The 18,762-nt window shown below is 36.9% G+C and overlaps 1 protein-coding gene across 1 annotated transcript in view; it reads left to right on the top strand.

Moving 5' to 3' along the window:
* The window catches only part of DNAJC24 (DnaJ heat shock protein family (Hsp40) member C24), a 60,632-nt gene that overhangs the window by 37,117 nt on the left and 4,753 nt on the right, over positions 1–18,762 (top strand). The window contains exon 2 of the mRNA XM_007460928.1: positions 7,760–7,898. Coding sequence (XP_007460990.1) covers positions 7,760–7,898 — 139 coding nt within the window. The remainder of the gene's footprint in view (positions 1–7,759; positions 7,899–18,762) is intronic.

Here is an 18,762-nt window from a genome sequence, read left to right as displayed (position 1 = left end):
TCAGCAGGAGAAGGAACTAATTTTAGAGTCTGGATGATAAATTGGGTTTTAGATGTGTTGAACTTGTAGTGCTAATAAGATAGCTCTTAGAAGATATTTGAAATTTGGTTCTGGAATTCAAGAAAGTGTGAAACTAGTGATGAGAGCTAGCTGGTACTAGCTAGATGGTACTAAACTCATTGTTAATGTATAGAGAAAAATCAAAGTGCTGTATGCTCAGGGGCCACCTTGGTAGATCAAAAAATATCAGCATGATGATGTGGGAATTTTTGTTTAATCAAATTTGCCCGAAGTCCTTTTCATAGTTATTTTTTTTCGTTTGCAGTCAGTATTTTTTTAATTAAACAGTATAATCACAAATGTGTAGTAAAGGCTTAATATATGACCTCCTTAACTTTTTGTTTGATTTAACGTTTAAGTAACAAGCTATTGGTAAAATAAAGCAATATTTCCTTTTAAAAAGGAATGTAAGAAAGGCATTTAAGCAGATCGACCTCTGTTTAGGTCCAATATTACCTTATTGTGTAGTGGTTAATTTACCATAAAACTGTCTTATGCATTCACTGTAAAGAAATACCATTTCATTTCAACTTTATGTTGCTTAGTGAATAGAAAAGGTCAGCTGGAAGTACGATTCATTTGGTAATATAATGAATATATTAATTTTCACTAAAAACTTTTAGAAGTTGCTAGAGTTTTCACAATGTATTGTATTATACTCTTTTCACAATTTACACATACTTCAATTTTCTTTCCCCTTCTAGTAGAAAAACACTTGTCTCTGTGTTTTCTAATAGAAAAACACTTGGCACTTGTGTTAAACCTATCAGTGGACACCACTGCAGTCTTCAGTAGCTGAAGACTCATACAAATTATACCCCCCTCTTTAAAAAAAATCAACAGGTTGAAATACCACTTGCATATTGTTCAGATTTCATCAGCGTCTTCATCACTGAAGTAAGTTGGCATTTGTGCAAACAATGAAATAAAGAGGTTGGCATTTATGATTACTGAACAAGAGGTATCCAATATCGAAAAATTTCTGACTTGGTACACTTAATGTAATTTTCTTTGTGGTGTTATAGGTTAACAGTTGCAGAGTGTCACTCACTTTTTTTTTAGTATTTGGAGGAATGCATCTGTCAAGGGGAAATTTTTATCAAGCACTCATTTTCTAACTTGCAAATAATTCTTTGTTTTAAGCAGTAGAGGCTAACAGTGTACTTCTCAGACTTTAGCATGCATAATAATTGCCTGGAGAGTTTGGTGAAACAGATTCTGGGGTCCCGCTCTGTAGGTTTGAGATGGGGCCATCTTCTCACGAACTCGCAGATAATGCTGATGCTGCAAACCTGATGACCGCATTTTGAGTTGCACTGAGCTGACACAATGTGACAGTCACTCCAGAATTAGGAATTTTGAAAGCACTTGGATTTACTCTATGGAGAAAATCTAAAGTCAAAATAAAATGTTCTATTTTGAACAACCCATTGCCATAAAATCTCAGCTAGTCAGAATTAAGAGTCCATAATTAAAATATTAGTTATCAATTAGATAGTAAGTAGATAGCACATACCAATTCTGTTAAAAAAATTATTTTCTGTATATCTTTTGTAGTGTCAAGAGTGATCCTTTATTTTTGTATCAAGACAGTTTTTTAATCTTTTGTTTGTGTTCATTTTTCTCATCCTCAATAAGTGGCTTGGGGATTTGAAAACCATAGGTCTATATAATTGAATAGTTTTCCCCTCATGTGAGGAAGTTACATAGACCATGAAGTTGTGAGTGTCACGTCAATTAAGAATAGTAAAATAGCACTTTGCTAAAACTTTGGAGATAGACAGCTTTGTCCTATTATAATAAAGAATCACAGAGAGATACTCTCTCAGTATTTTTAGTATTGTGACATATTTATCATATTTTAATTTTGAATGTACTTTAGTCCTCTACTCAGCAACACTAAACTTTTAAAAAATGTTTTAAAGTTTTTGGACGTTGCCATATGTACTTGAAAGTAAATAAAACTATATTTCCATAAGCTAGGCTGTAATTCAAACTTTTCACTAATTCATATCTGTCTTTTCATTAGTTTTCTATGTTTTTATTGTACTTTTCTCTGTTTAATATTGAAAGAAATTTCTCATTTTCCTTTATGGCTTAGAAAGATTCATTAAATTCCTTTTAAAACATTTAGACATATTTGAAGGTATTTTTCTATGAGATATGGTCAACATACACTGAAAACTGCATGGATCTTAAGTGTTCAGTTTGGTGAAATTTGATACCATGTTGCTACCACCCCAAACAAGATATAGAACATTTCTGTTTTTCCAGAAAATTCTCTTATGTCCCTTTCTAGTTAACTTATATCCCCTATACCCCGTTCCAACCTGGAAACCAACGTTTAACTTTTATCACTATAGTCATCCCCAGGTATTCTTGGGGGATTGGTTCAGGACATCCTGAGGATACCAAAAACCAAGGATGTTCAAGTCCTTTATATAGAATGGCATATCCAGAGATATGGAGGGCCAACTGTATAGATTTAATTTTGCCTGAATTTGGACTTCATATCAATGTAATCATATACTATGTACCCTTTGTTCTTGCTTCTTTTGCTCAACATAATATTTAATTAGTTAATTTATTTAGGCCACACCAGGGCATGTGAGATATTAGTTCCCCAACAAGGGATTGAACCCATGCCCCCTACAGTGGAAACGTGAAGTCTTAACCACTGGACCGCCAGGGAAGTCCCAATGTAATGTTTTAGATATATATCTGTGTTATTATTGAGTGTATCATAGTTTTTTTCTTTTATGTTGTTGAATAGTATTCCCCTATGGATATACTATAGTTTATCCATTCTCCTGTTGATAGACATTTATGGTTCCAGGTTGTGGTTGTTGTGAATAACATGAGTGTTAGTACATTCTTTGATAAGTCTTTTTGTGGGCATACATTTTTATGTTTTATTTCTCTTAGGTAACTATCCAGAAGTGGAATTGCTTGACCACAGAGTAGATATGTGTGTTCGTTTATAACAAATTGCCAAATTGTTTCCTGCCAGCAACATGAGTGTTCCAGTTATTCCATATTCTCATCAGCATTTAGTGTCATCAGTCTTTTTTATTTGAGCTATTCTATTAGGTGTTTAAAAGTATCTCATGATTTTAATTTACATTTCCCTGATAATTAATGAAAAGGTTTGAATGTACATTCGTGTGTAATTGTCTATTCATGTCTTCTTTTGAAAAACGTCTGTTCAAGTTTTTCCCCCTGATTTTTAATTAGTATGTCTTTTTTACCATCGATTTACAGGATTTTTGTTTGTTTGTTTGTTTATTCTGGATACACATCCTCTGTTAGATAATTATTTACTCAGTATTTTTTTTCCCAGACTGTGGCTTGTCTGTTTACTCTCTTAATGGTATCTTTGATGAGCAGAAAATTTTTAAATTTGATGAAGTTCAGTTTATCCATTTTGTTTCATTATAGTTTGTGCTTTTTGTCAAAGCAGTCCCTGCCAAGGGACAAAGATATTCTCTTGTGTTTCCTTCTAGAAGCTTTATGGTTCTGTGTTTTACATTTATATCTATGATTCATCTTGAATTGATTTTTGTGTATGTAATGAGATTGGGATTGAGGTTAATTTTTTTCCACATGGACATCCAGTTGTTTCAACATCATTTGTTCTAGATTGTCCTTTCCCAGTTGAACTGCCTTGGCACTTTTGTTGAAAATCAAGTGACTGTATACATATGTTCTAGTTCTAGACTCTTCTGTTCCACTGTCTATTTTTATATATTTATGCCAGTACTACAGTCTTGATTACCATAGCTTTATATTAAGTCATGAAATCATGTAAGTCCTTCAACTATGTACTTTTTGAAGATTCTTTTGCCTGTTCTAGATCCTTTGTTTTTCCATGTAAATATTATCATCATCTTGTCTACTTCTTCAGAGTGGCTCACTGGAATTCTATAGGAATTGCATAAAATTTGTGTATCAGTTTAGGAAAGATGGACAGGATCTTCCCATCATGAACATATTATTTCTTTCCATTTATTTCCATTTTTTTGACCTTGAGGCTATTGCAATTGGTAATTTCTTAAACTTTAATTTTCCAATTGTTTGTTGAAAGATTTGCTGATTTCTTAATTTTGAGTTCCTTGCTTCTAGGTGCACTTAAGTTCTTCCAGTTCCAGCAAAATGCATTTCAGCTTAGTATTGGTAACAAATAGAAGTTAAAATAATTGAACTTTGCAACACTGATTTTAGTACATACCTATTCTGTTAATTAAGAGTATCAATATTTTCTGTATTTGATTGGTGAGTGTTTTCCTCAGAACTCCCTGCTGTTTGTATGATTTAGCCGGCATTTTTCTAAAGTAAGGAAGCTCATGCTATCTTTTTGTGGCTGTTTCTGGCTCCTCAGTTAGTAAGTCAGCCCCTGGAACACAGAATGCTATAGATTTTCTGTCTTTCATTGGGTCATTGAGTGAATGAAGTAGGAATAGCTTTGGGCTCTCAACAGTGGGAAAGTTTGGCTAGTGGGATTCAAAGTGAAGAAGAGCAAAGAATAAGCCTTGACGGGACTTGCTGGTGGTGCAGTGGATAAGAATCCTCCTGCCAGTGCAGAGGACATGGGTTCGAGCCCCGGTCCGGGAAGATCCCACATGCCGTGGAGCATCTAAGCCCGTGCGCCACAACTACTGAGCCTGCACGCCTAGAGCCCGTGCTCTGCAACAAGAGAAGTCACTGCAATGAGAAGCCCGCGCTGCAATGGAGAGTAGCCCCCTCTCGCCGCAGCTAGAGAAAGCCTGCGCGGAGCAATGAAGACCCAACACAGCCCCCCGAAAAAAGAAACCTTAAAAAATAAAATAAAATAAACCTTGACAACAGAGGAAAATGACTGTGGTCCTTGTGGTGCTAGTGAATGCTTGAGCCTGCCTCTCATGGGAGGGCTCCAATATAGAAATAGTAGGAAAAATTAACGTTCATTGGGATCAGAAAGTCTTGGAACCTAGTATTAGAGGCTTGATTTTTGTGTGCAGTAAAGAATCTTTGCATATTTTAAGTTAAGAATGTGTATAATGGACTTCCCTGGTGGTGCAGTGGTTAAGAATCCATCTGCCAATGCAGGGGTCATGGGTTGGAGCCCTGGTCTGGGAAGATCCCACATGCTGCGGAGCAACTAAGCCTGTGCGCCACAACTACTGAGCCTGCACTCCAGAGCCTGTGAGCCACAACTACTGAGCCCTTGTGCCACAACTACTGAAGCCCGCACGCCTAGAGCCCATGCCCCACAGCAAGAGAAGCCACCACAGTGAGAAGCCTGCGCACCACAACGAAGCATATCCCCCGCTCACTGCAACTAGAGAAAGCCTGTGTGCAGCAATGAAGACCCAACTTGGCCAAAAATAAATAAATAAATAAATAAATAAATATAAATGTACATAATAATGACACCATTTTATTAATAGACCTTTAATTGAAATATCTTTAGAAGTTGTTGTGTCTGTTATATTCTAGTTTTAAACTGTAGATGTATTTAGATTGTGTATAATTTCTTGTGGCCGCTGAAGTAAATTACCACAAACTTGGTGGCTTAAAACAACAGAAATTTATTCTTTCACAATTCTGGAGGCTAGAAGTCCAAAATCAGTATAACTGGGCCAAAATCAAAGTATTGGCTGGGCCACCATTCCTCTAGAGGCTCTAGGGGGAGAGTCCATTCCTTGTCTCTTTTAGCATCTGGTGGCTGCCAGCATTCCTTGGCTTATGGTCTCATCACTCCAGTCTTTAAGGCCAGTATTTAAAATCTCTCTGCACAGTCTTCACATCACCTTCCCCTCTGTGTGTCACATCTCCCTCTGCCTCTTTCTTATAAAAATTCTTTGATTATATTTAGGACCCACCTGCACAGTTCAGGATAATCTTCTCAATCTTTAACTTAATTCACATCTACAAAGACCCCTTTTCCAAATGAGGTAACATTTACAGGAACTAGGGATTAGGGCCTGATATTTTTGGGGGCTATTATCAGCCTACCACAGAATATTATCTTTTTTAGACCTTCATTTTGTTCTGGAACTTTCTGTCAAAGCAGATTGGACTGAGGATTTTGGTACCCCAAATGACATACTTATTTTCTTGCTATAACTTTCATTTTTTAATTAAAACCTATATCACAGCATAAAATTTATTGCATTCTGTTAGCACAACAGAATAGATCTAAAAGCCTCAGATGGTGAATTACTTATTTAAAATAATAGGAAAATACCAAATTAGGGAAAATGATTGAATTGTGCTTTGACTACCATAGAACTGATACATGACTCAAAATTTAGTGATAGCTTTTAGTTTGGGGCAGCCAGGAACTAATTCTTGGTTTTGTAGGGCTTTCTTGGTCGGGTTGGTGTATGATTAGTCCATTGTGTTCTGTTCATTGCACCAAGTGGCCTATTAGAAATTACCTATCTTCTAGTCTGTACTTCTGTGATACAGCTGCTAGATTAGAATGGTTTCTCTAGGGCCTTACTCAATGTTAGCGGCATACTGAGATTGCATTTTCACATGTAAGTATTGATACATCTTAAATGTATACTAGTGGTGTACTTGAGCATGTTGCATGAAATAACATTGATTCATACCAAGCTTGCTATACAGAACTTTTTCACATAGTGTTAGAAGAAGGGTTAGGTGGAGAACTTGCTGTAGCGCGTACTCTATTTTGACTTTGGTACATTACTAAATATCCTAGCTTTAAGGATTGCTTAAACCTCAGTATGGGAATAACTTTCATGAGCATCATTTGATAAATCATGGCCTAGAAAAGATGAAACAATAAAGCCTAAGTTTCCTTTTCTTCAGTCATTATATTAATTAGCTTAAATATTTAAATAGCTGGTAGATTTGGGCATAGGAGGAGGAGAGAAATAGTTTCCCCGAGGGAACATGGAAGCCTGGTTCTCTTTGTTTGCCCTGTAATCTTTCTCCCAGCATACGTGATGTTCGTTAGTTCTTCTGGGCAACCAAATATCACAGTAGCCTTTGCTCTGCTAGTGAGGATCACCAGCAGTGTGGAGAATGTTCAGCATGAAAACAAATGTAAGAAAGATTTACTAACGAATTAATTTGTATTCAGATGTTTTGTTGAGTTCTTTAAAATTGTTTCTTACAAATCTGCCCTAAAATAACCATTTTTCAATACAAATTTGTGTTTGGGGATTTATAACTTTAAAATCTTCAGGGCTGAGCCAGAAGATGAGAAGTGTTTTAATTTAAAGTAATAATTGTGTAATTTCAAAAGAAAAGCTAGTAGTAGTCCATCGTTATGATATCTACAGCCAAGCATATTGTATAAGGAGAGCTTCATACTCTGTACAGAGTTTGTACTCTTCCTCTGTCAGGTCCTGCTCGTCTGCATGTACCTATTTCTGTGTGTGTTAGTCATCCGCTCTGGGTAAATTGTCCATGAGACCAGTGATTCCATCAGCAAATTATCCAGAAAATGCTGTTTTTGCAGATTGTGACAGATCATGTCACTGGTGGATTTATAGCTACTCCAGTGCTCTAATTAACCTGGCAGTTGTCTCCGGTGCCCAACATTGTTGTCTCGTTGCTTGGCATCTTAGTTTTCATCTTCTCATTACCTTCTCTCTTAACGAAATCTCAGATTTATAGTTTTTTTTTTTAACCTACCCCCCCAACCCTCTCTACTCATCACCCCACCCCCCTTGTTTTTGATTGGCAGTATCATCCAGATAAACAAAGTGCAGATGTACCAGCAAGAACAGTGGAGGAATGTATACAGAAGTTCATCGAAGTTGACCAGGCATGGAAAATTCTAGGGAATGAAGAAACAAAAAAAGAGTATGACCTGCAGCGGCATGGTAGGTACTTGTGGTGAGGAGCCCCAGCACATTGGCAGCTCTGTGAAGCACAGTCTGCAGCCATTTCTGGGGAACGCTTTCCAACATTTGCACCAAGTTGTTATTGCCTCCTTTACTCCTTCCCTCCCGTCACTGTTTTTAATTATGCCCTATTCTTAGTAGTGATTACTATGTATCCATTGAGAAGTCAGCAAAACTACTAGGATGTGGCTTCTTGTGAAGCCATGAAAGCTACTTTTTATAACTAATGAAAAATGCTTAATTACACATTCCTAATTAATATGTTTTTTATGTTTAAAAACTTTTTATTAAATTTAATTATGTACTGATTAAACTTTTCATTGAGTACTTTTAAGACTATATACTGTATAAATGACAATCTATAGGAAGATACTATAAAGGATAACATCTTAAAGCACTCTTTGCTGTCTCTGAACTTGTTTTAGGCTAGGTTTTCATGATGATCTCCTGGATAAACTATATTCTTTGTAAGATTGTTATAAGTGATATCTTAGGAATGCACATTTCCTAAGCAATTTTAAAAGTCATTTCTTTTATGCATTTTAGAAAATAGCTTCTTAAAACAGTGACAAGCTCTTGTGAGAACGAAAGGGACAAATGTAGGTCAGGTTTGTCACACATGGACTGCAGTTACACGAAGTGATAGGCTGTCTTTCAGCACTGGCCTTGGGATAGCAGTCCCTCAGCCTTCTATCTGAACCTTCAATATGCACCCTACATGCTAATGGGGGGAGTCGATAATCAGCCACAGCCTGTGGGGAAAACACTCAGTTGCACTCTGCCATAGCGCACCAGGCTCAGCATTGACTCACATGTGTTGATAAAAGCTCACTGTCTCTGTACTTGATTATTGAATCTCCTCCCATGCCCCGCGCCAGTACACGATCAAACCTAACAAAATGATTGTAAGGCTCCTACTACTAAGGTTATGAAAATTTGGTTTGAGAAATAAGGCTTTATTTCTGAGATACAACATTATAGGTTAAAGCCAACAATATATATAGAATATCCATATCTGTTTTCAGAGGGAGTTGTATCAGTAAAATTAAGTCATTCTTACAGTTAGTGTGTGATTCCTTTGTGGAAAGACTTCATAAGCAATTTGCTTATGTACTGGGGAATTAGTTTTTAATAGTCACTTTCATAATACTAATCATCTCTAAAGCCCTTCTACTTTTTTAAGACTGATGAACTTAACAGTACTTTTTAAAAAATGTTAAGAAACCAATAAATATAACTTTGCAATGAATTTGGATTAATTTTCAAATATGGCTTGAATATTGGGTCCTCCTATTTGGTGCATTTATGTGCATCTTTCCAATGTTGTGTTTCTTCTGTAAATTCTTGCACTTCCGGCAAAAGAATGTAGAGGTGGTTTCATTTGAGAATGAATTCTATCCATAGATACATCTTTCTGACCTTGCTTCACGTGGTAAAATTTCTGTGAAAGTGTAGAAACTAATAAACATGGATGTATTGTGTGTGAGAAGTTACCTATGTTTCTAAAGTGACCAAGTTCTACTGTAGATGACAGTCTCTCATGTTGCTTTGCACATCTTTACCAGTCTTTATTCTGGGGTGCTGATTTGCTTAAGGTGAGGATAATCCACAAAACTGTATCTTAAGGAGTGTAGGGTGTGTACTTGCACTGTCGCTCTGCATTTTTGCTACTCCACAGCTTGGTACTATTAAGAACTTATCAGTGGGCTTCCCTGCTGGTGCAGTGGTTGGGAGTCCGCCTGCTGATGCAGGGGACATGGGTTCGTGCCCTGGTCCGGGAAGATCCCACATGCCGCGGAACGGCTGGGCCCTTGAGCCATGGCCGCTGAGCCTGCGCGTCCGGAGCCTGTGCTCCGCAACAGGAGAGGCCACAGCGGTGAGGGGCCTGCGGACGGGAAAAAAAAAAAAAAAAAAAAAGAACTTATCAGTGAAACTAACTAGAAACCTACTGTGGACAGAGAAGAGAGGTAGGGAGAGATCAGGAATCAAAAAATATTCTCCCTTGCTAGGGTATTGGGTGAGTAAGACCAGAAATGGGAGAAATAGGAAGCAGGGTTAAAAGTGAGCAGTAGAATTACGTGAAGGAGGTTTAAGAGATGTTAGAAGAACAAATAAGCAGCATCTTCAAGCCTTTCTCATTGCCTTTGAGAAGTCTTTGGAAATGTGGATTTCTTTTGAGCTTTGAATCCTTGGTTTAGAGGTTTTAATGGAAGGAGCTCTAGCCTACTGCATCTCAGGAGATTCTTGTAACTCATTGATGAGGTCACAACAAAGTTTAGACAAACCAAATACAGTGAGATTGGGCTTGATTCATGATTCCAATAAATAGGCAGATCTTCTGGGAATTTATATGATGTCTGTCTGCTTTGCATGTTTTTCAGGCGGGTGAGCTTTTCTAGAAGGACAGTAGAAATACAAATTTTCATGACATTTTAGTACCTCAGATCTAAGTACTAAATATTTCCTTCATTACCAGAGGCTCCAAATAGTGAGAATGCTTTGTTTCAGTTTTAAATTGAAATTGGCTTGCTGTTTAGATAAGGAATAGAAGTTTCTTATCCAGATACAACTTGCTGGTTTTAGGCCTTTCATACTAGAGCTATTTCAAAAATCTCATAATAAACCTGGTTTTGTATTGTCATTTCTCTTGATTACCGACATTAATTTTTCCTTCTTTACCCATCTTCAATAAATAGCTCCTTGAAAGAAGGAAATGAACTTGAACTTCTAACACTGAGGATTTAGATTTGATAGAAGGAAAAACTTTGAGAGTGATAATTTGTTGAAGACCAGGATAGGTTACCAAGAGAGAGAGTTGTTATAACCAGGTCAAAGCACTCTTTTTTTCTGGGTCAACCCCTGGGGACATGGAAATAGCTTTGTTATACAGAACCCTTTTTGCATGTGGTGATAGTTCATTGTAGAACTTTCTTTTCATGGTGTGTGCTTTAAATATGTTTGTTTCCTGCCCTGCATTAACGTATAGTATAAAATAAGTTTGCGTTCTGTATACTTGGAAAGGAGGCAGGAGATGTTTTATTGGCGGATGTTGAACACTTTCTCATATTTCACAGCTCAAAGTTGGTGCTCTTTTGTAAGGAAAGCCTCATAATATTACCTACAACCATTTATTTCTGTAAAAGATCGTTTAAAGGAGCCCTTGAAATCCATATTTTTTGCTTTACAAAAGAAATTATCAAAAGAAATATTCTAGGATAGGTGACCTAAAGTAAAGTACCTGTGTTTTTTTCTCCCTCATTTACACTTCTGTATTCTTGGTTGACATTTTAGGGCAGTGTTGGCCAGGCTCATTAGAAAAGCAAACCTAATAAAAGATTAGTAATATTCAGTTCCCAGATATTATACATTTTGAAAGTAATGTTAACTAGTGAATTTAATCAGTTAGTTCCAGTTGGACATATTTACCTTATTGTTTGTAAGGATGCTTCCAAAGACTGCTTCCCATGTTCCCTTGAAAGGCATGTAGTTAGTTATTCAAGTTTAGGCTTTGCACTTCAGACAACCAGATGAACACTTTGGAAAATCTTTTTAGGATTTATAAAATGTTCATATGAATAATATCTGTTGAATAGATTTTTTGTGCCTTTATAATTCTTGTGGGGAGTTTTCTCATATATTAAGCACATTTAAAAACACGTCAGAAGTATATCATGAAAAGAATAGGGATCGTGATTCAATAGCTTTGTAGTGTGAGTCACACAGATCTCTGATGTCTCGGTGGCTGTACGGAGTGACACAGCTTATGAGTTAGGTTACTTCACTGTGATCTGAAGAGGAACAGACCTTCAAATGAAGTCAGTCAAATTAAATTATGTTGTAAAAAAATAAGTGGATTGTGTCTGGACTCCTTGGTGGTATATTGTTTTATATTAAGATGTACCTTGTTTCTCTGTTAGTGAATTATTTTGGTGATGTGGAGCCTTCATGCTACACAATTGGCCAAGTGCTTGGATACCCAAGACAGCTGGGCTCTGAAGAGGATTGAGCCAGACGTTGTAAAGTTAGTGTCTTTACTTAAAGCTTATCAGCTATACACTCCTTACCTAGATACAAAAGGTCGTTTCAGTTGTTGTACAATTCACTCCATCCCTTTATTAGGATAAATATTTGAGAATGGGAGATAAATAAGTAAATTTTGGATCAGATGAGGAACGTACCTTAAAACCCCACCAACATTTGTGTGTCAGGGAACTGAATCAACATGTAATTTCTTAAATTTAAAATAAAAGTACTTGCTGAAAAGCAGGTTAACACTAAAGACTGATTAACTCCATAAGAAGCGAAGTAATACTTTTAAATGTAGATAATATGAATTTGGGTTAACTGTTTGGAATAATGACTTAAGGCCAGTGGATGTTTGTGTAAATTATGTGCTAAAACTGACCCTTATAAAATACTTGTATTAGTCAGATTAGGGTTTCCATTTATGGTCATATCAGTTTTTCCATTTGATTTTAGGAATTTGAAAATTGGCTATAAAAATGTGCTTCAGGTAAAACTCGAAGATAAGCATCAGGGGGCATGTTTTCTTGGTGACTGTTTCTGGGAAAAGTAAGTATGTGAAATGATGCAGAAAATCCATCTAGACAGTTAGGGACTTGCATTTCTTCAGAGAGGGAAGATAATATAGATAAAACTTTCTGTGAAGGTCCTCTTGCTTCATCTTCTTTGTCATAAGAAGGTGACTACTCGCATTATTTGTTACTTTTACTTGAATACAAATAACTGCTTTTGCAATGACAATGTATTTTAAGATCATTTCTCAATGATTTTGGAAAAAAATTTGGCTACTTTCAAATAATGCTATAGGAACCTACGGGCAAGATTATAGTTATAATCCTGTAATACTTGGACATAATTGGAAGTTTTGATTTAATAACAGAGATAATGTAGGATTTTAGGAAGTTTGTGTCTCCATCTTTAACCTCTTTCCCAATTTCTACTCGGGTACTCGACCCGACTGAAATCACTGGGTTCAAAACCAAGACTGGGTTCAAAACCAAGACTGGGTCCACCTTTCTCATTGCTTGTTTTTAACCCTCAGACTTGAAATCTTTCTTTCATATTACACTCTGATTACTTCTAGTTTGCTCAGTATATAGCCAATGAATTAAAAATGAGTGTTGGCATTTCTTCTTTAATGTGTTTTTCTTTTCCCTCTAAGTGATCTTTTTATTCTCGCAGCTACCACAATAGACCATACCCAGATTATAATATAGACTCAGGTTACTTCCACAGCTGCTAATTGGCCTTCTCCCCGTAGTCATTTACATTTTGATTGGTCTAGCTTTCTTTATTCTTACTCTTGTTTAAGAACTTATATAACTACCCACTCCCTAACACAACATTTACCCATTCACATGGAATTTAGATGGGACAGAAGCTCTTAAGTTTGTCCCTAATTACTTCTTCCAGCCTTATCGCCGATCACAAACCTAATGTGAATCTTCTCCCCGTTCACTTAGGGGTTCCCAAACACATCTGCTTATACTGTTTGTTGTTACTCAGAATACCCTTGCATTCTGATTCTTCACAGCTTATTCTTTGTTCAAGTTCCAACTCTACTCCTCCTAGCTCCACCCCCCACAAAAGAAAGCCTCCCCTGACTTTCTAATCTACTGTCATTATGTCTAACCTCTGAATTTAATCCATAAATTATTTTGATTTTTTTTCCCCCATCTTTCAGTTCTGTTTGATACTTTGGAAGGACTAAATAATAATATGGACTATGGCTTTGATAATAATAGATCAATTTTAATGGAACTGACAACAGTAAAGTACATCAAACTTCTTAACCCTGTTACAAATCCAGACAAGGTGAAAGTTGCTGCCGTCCTACACTGTGGTACTCGAGGCTCCCCCCACTCCCTGCCCCCCAGCCATGCAATAATTGAGTCATTTCCCTGTGGTCTGTTATAGACAGGTCAACACAAACATTATAAGTTAATAATAACAGTTAAAATAGCTGCCATTTGTTGAGCACTAGAACTATGGCAATTGTCTTTTAATCGTTGCTTAACAACCTTGTAAGGAAGATATTAATATCTGTTTTCCAGAGAAGGAGTCTGAGGCCCAGAGGGTTTAAGTAATTTGACTAAGGGCACATAGCTAGTAATTGATAAGAGGGGAAACTCAAAGCCATTCTCTGACTCTTAATCACTGTGCTAGGCTGCCAAGTTTTGAATAGGTGTGTACAACCTCCTATTTTAGTTCCAGATAGTCAGGAATGAGGCATATTTGAAGGTCAGAGTGAGAGGCCAGGCTTACTTCTGCTACTGTGTTCTGCCTTTCCGCAGTGAAACATGAAATTCAATTTCCGGGTTTCATTTGGTACCTTTCATGAGCGCTGGGTTTCTGTTCAGCTCATGAAAGAACCGTAGTTCAAGTCCATAATTAAGCTCCAAGTTTGTAGTTTTTCTGCAATATGGAAAGCCTTGCAGTTGTGACTCTTTAATTTCATCTGGGAAAGAATTATAGAGCTTTATGATTTAATGAATAGGCTTCAAGTTAAATGTTGCCTGATTCTGAATCTGTTATCAAGGTAGAGACTGTTCTAAGAACAGAGACTATTAAGGACAAGGAACTGATTTCCTTCAAGTTATTTCCTATATGAAAGACTTAATTATGTATACTGAAATGATTTTTAAGAAGGAGGTGATTGTTTAAAATTAAATTACTTGGTTTTAAAGCAGCAAGATACTAATTTAGATCTAAAGGAAAATACGGCGATTTGCTTTTAACACACATAGATGACTTCTGTAAGTTTGAAATAAACTTTGTTTTAAATGGCATACAAATAAATACAATGCACTAACTGCTAAATGAGAGCGTTCTGGGGACTTGATCACTTGAGTAACACACAACATTGCCACTCTTGAATAGTAGGGACAGAGTTGCAGATAGACTAGATCTTTTGGCCAGTAGTGGGTTGAATGAGACTTTTAGATATCTCATCCATAAAGAATAAAGTTTAATTCCTCTTCTCGGTAGCTTTTTGTTGCTGTTATTTATTTATTTTTACTTATTTATTTGAATTGTAGCTACAGTTAGAAAAGGTTTCCTGGGATTAGGAAGTGTAATTATATAGGCAGCAAACAAAGAGCTGTTTTAGAAATTTTACTGTCATTAGGAGGAAGTTTTAAAAGACTGGAATTCCATTGTCTGGTAAGAAGTAAGGAATATTTATTGATTCCCAAATGGAGCTGAAAAACCTTTCCTCTTTTAGAAAGTTGTGAATGACCCAGCGAGAGCTCTAGTAAGCTTTACTGAACCAAGCTGCTAATAGTTATTTAATGTTATTCTTCAGTGTGAAAGAATCTCCGTAGATTTTCCTTTTAATCTCTTTGAATTGCAGAGGCTCATAAACCTCTCTGATGAGTCCTGCCAGTGTTTTCTTAGATCCCACTGTTGAGACAATGGAGCCACAGAATTCTTTCACTTCTTGTTGTCAGACAAATCCAATAGAACACAAGGTCAGAAGGGCCTATACTTCTAAAGGTTGAAAGATTCTTTTTCAAGTAACCACATAAATTATTTGATTTTATCATTATATTGGTTGGGAATCTCTCTTTAACGATAGTGCATTGCTTTCTACATGTAAGTAAATCTGGAAGTTTTTCTTGTCTCCATATTTGCTTAAGCTTGTGAGCACAGTACAGGTTGTGCACAGACCTTAACGTTCCTAGATATCTTAGAAAAAGCTGAACCCATTCACTTCAAAAGAATTAGGAATCATGTAGTGACATTGGACTCAAGATGGAGTTCACCAAATGCCAGGCAGTGCTCTTCTTTCCAAAGGGCAGTTTTTGGGTTTTTAAAAAAATTACTAGCATTCGGTAGCTAAGATTCCAGATTTAAATCTTAGATCTGTTTATTTAATTAAATCACTTTCTAAGTCAGTTTCTGTTTTCTCATGATTTTTGGTAGTATCATATTAAGGAGGACTTTAAGATAGGGTTTACATTTTCAGATGCCTATTACAGTATTATAATGAGCAAAAATATTTATAATATGTAAAACTCAAAAGAAAACGAACTTATGTCTTTTACAGATGCAGTGCCTGATTAGTAGATAATAATCAAAGCTAATTACAGGGTTCCTGTGAGTTACTTTAAGGGCTAGGGAGGAATTAAGTTTTCTAATTATATCTACAGTGGTGGACAAGCAGAGATCATTGTTTAAAAAGAAAAAAAAGAAACATTGATTAGTCTGTGCTCCTTCCTTGTAATGGTAGTGGGGGGCGGGGAGTTGCTGTTGCCCCATTCGCTGGACACCTGCCTCTCAACAAAAGATGGTGGTCTCCTCCCTGCCCCCCGCCCCCGCTCATTTAGATTCACCTTTTCCTTGTGAGTACCCTCTCTGCTCATCATGCAGTTCTCCAGGGATCCAATTTTCCCCTGACTTAATCACCCTCAGCCTTTTGCAGAAGTTGTTAGATTATGGTCCTTTCAAAGGATACACACTTTCTTACGGAGCTCTTTACTTCGTTCCCTTAACTTTTCTTTCCTTATTTCTATTTAAAAATATAGCCATTAGAGTTTCAACACTATACCTAAACCTTTTTATTGAAGTATAGCATACATACAGAGGAATGCACCAATCCTAAGTGTACAGCCTGATGGATTTTCACAGTAAACACACCCATCTAACTAACCAGCACCCCAGCAGGCCCCTGTAACTTCTTCCAGTCACTACTCACTCTCCCACGCCCAACATCACAGGATAGTTTTGCCTGTTACATTTCACGTAATGGGGATATCATACAGTACGCAGGTGTCCTCCGCTTTTCAAAAATTTGCTTTACTCCACTTCGCTTTCATGAAAGACCTACATTAGTACCTGCTTTCACTTAACGGAAAGAAATCTTAAGTGGATGTTCACCTTTATGAAAAGAGGTGAAAAGTGAAAATAGTGTTCAGCATTTGCTTTGCGGAGAGCCCCAAGCAGCCAGAGTGGCACTGCCAACCTCTCTCCCTGGGAACTACATTCAGCATCAAGCCACCATAGCTTTGAACTGTGTCTGTGAGCATCTGTGCTTTATCTTGAATTATTTTGTGCGTCCGTTAGCAAGATATGTCTTGAGGTAATTTCTTCTTTGCTTTACCTATTTTGGCTTACAAAAGGTTTCATAGGAAAGCTCTACTTTCAGATAGCAGGGGAAGCCTGTGTTCACTCTTGTGTCAGATACTTTTTTTTTTTTTCCCCCCCGGTAAGCGGCCCTCTCACCGCTGTGGCCTCTCCCGTTGCGGAGCACAGGCTCCGGACGGGCAGGCTCAGCGGCCATGGCTCACGGGCGCAGCCGCTCCGCGGCACGTGGGATCCTCCCGGACCGGGGCACGAACCCGTGTACCCGGCATCGGCAGGCGGACTCTCGGCCACTGTGCCACCAGGGAAGCCCAGATACTGACTTTTAAAACCAGAATCCCCACAAAACTTGGACTGTGTGCATATAGTATTGAATAATCAGGTCAATATGTAGATGTTTAGATAGGCACAGGAGAAATTTTAATATACTCCTTTTAACTCTGACCTTGGGTAAAGTACTAACCATTTTTATGTTCTGTTTTCTTTCCCTTTTACCATGAGATATGGTCTAAACTGATCTTTCAACTAAGAAGTAGTTAGCTACAATAAAGTTCCTGTACAGAAAGAGGAAAAAAATAATAAAAATGTAAAAGCCACTTTTTGGAGTAGGTGGAATAATAGAAAGGGTTCCACATGAAATAGTAACTAGGGAGAATAACAATAGCTTCCTAGTAGAGAAGCAGAACAATACAAACCTGACTTGCTTGGCAGTTATATTTGCCAGTTATTTCTCATTAATTATTTTAAAATAAACATGGCATAATGGATACTTATGAATGGGTTCATTTTTAACAATTAATGTATTACAGGTGTCCAAGATAGGTTAGATTAAGGTTTATTCATCTTGTCATTACCTCTGCCTTGTCTGATTTGCTCTGATTTCAAAATTACTTAAGATATCTGTAAGATACTCTGGAATATAGGCAACTTGATTGTAAATTATTTATACCTGTTTTTCCCCTAACCAAGCTCTATTAAGTGCCAGTTACCCCCATTCTTCAATTCTAAAACAGTGTTTTATTTCTGCATTCAAGCAGATTATCTTGGTCCTTCTGAGTAAGAAATTGAAACACGTGATGAAAGTCCATGAGACTTTTAGATAGAATTTTTTTTAATTTGGAATACTGAATAACCTATAACCAAGTAAACTTTATATAGAATGTGGAAATTAAATTGTTTTGTTCAGAAACTACCTCGCATACTGATACACTTTGCATAGGCTATTCAGTGGACACACAGAGATGGAAGAACCACCCCTGACCACTTCGCAGAAGTCTTTATCTTTGGGTTTTAGAACAGTTTAATAGACTTAGTACCCAGTAAATATGAAGTGATATAATATTTGACATACCTTAATAGAAAAGCATGGTGAGTTCAAAATATTGTATAATCTTTTCATCTATTTTAAAATTGTGTAACTCACCAATAAATTTTGAACAGGCAGTTATTAAATATAATTAAATCGCAGGCATTCACACAACGGAACAAAGGGAAGCATTCTCAGCAAGTGAACAAGAGACTAGTGAGACAGCTAAAGAAAATTTCATTGGGGTGGGGGGTGGATTTTAGTAGTTTCTTTTAAGCATTGACTTCTAGAAGAACAATACAAGCATACAGAAAGTACAGCGTGCCTTTAAAAACAAAGTGCTTCTCATATATAGTTGCTTTCTTTGTCCTACAGTACACTTGCTTTAAGTAAGAGTGCATGCTTATACTACCTAGACCATATTCCTACTAA

The sequence above is a fragment of the Lipotes vexillifer genome, unplaced genomic scaffold (genome assembly GCF_000442215.2).
Source record: "Lipotes vexillifer unplaced genomic scaffold, Lipotes_vexillifer_v1.1 scaffold627, whole genome shotgun sequence".
In the NCBI taxonomy this organism is placed as follows: Eukaryota; Metazoa; Chordata; class Mammalia; order Artiodactyla; family Lipotidae; genus Lipotes; species Lipotes vexillifer.
Note: the sequence above shows the minus strand (reverse complement) of the source record. Positions and strands in the feature narration are given on the sequence as shown.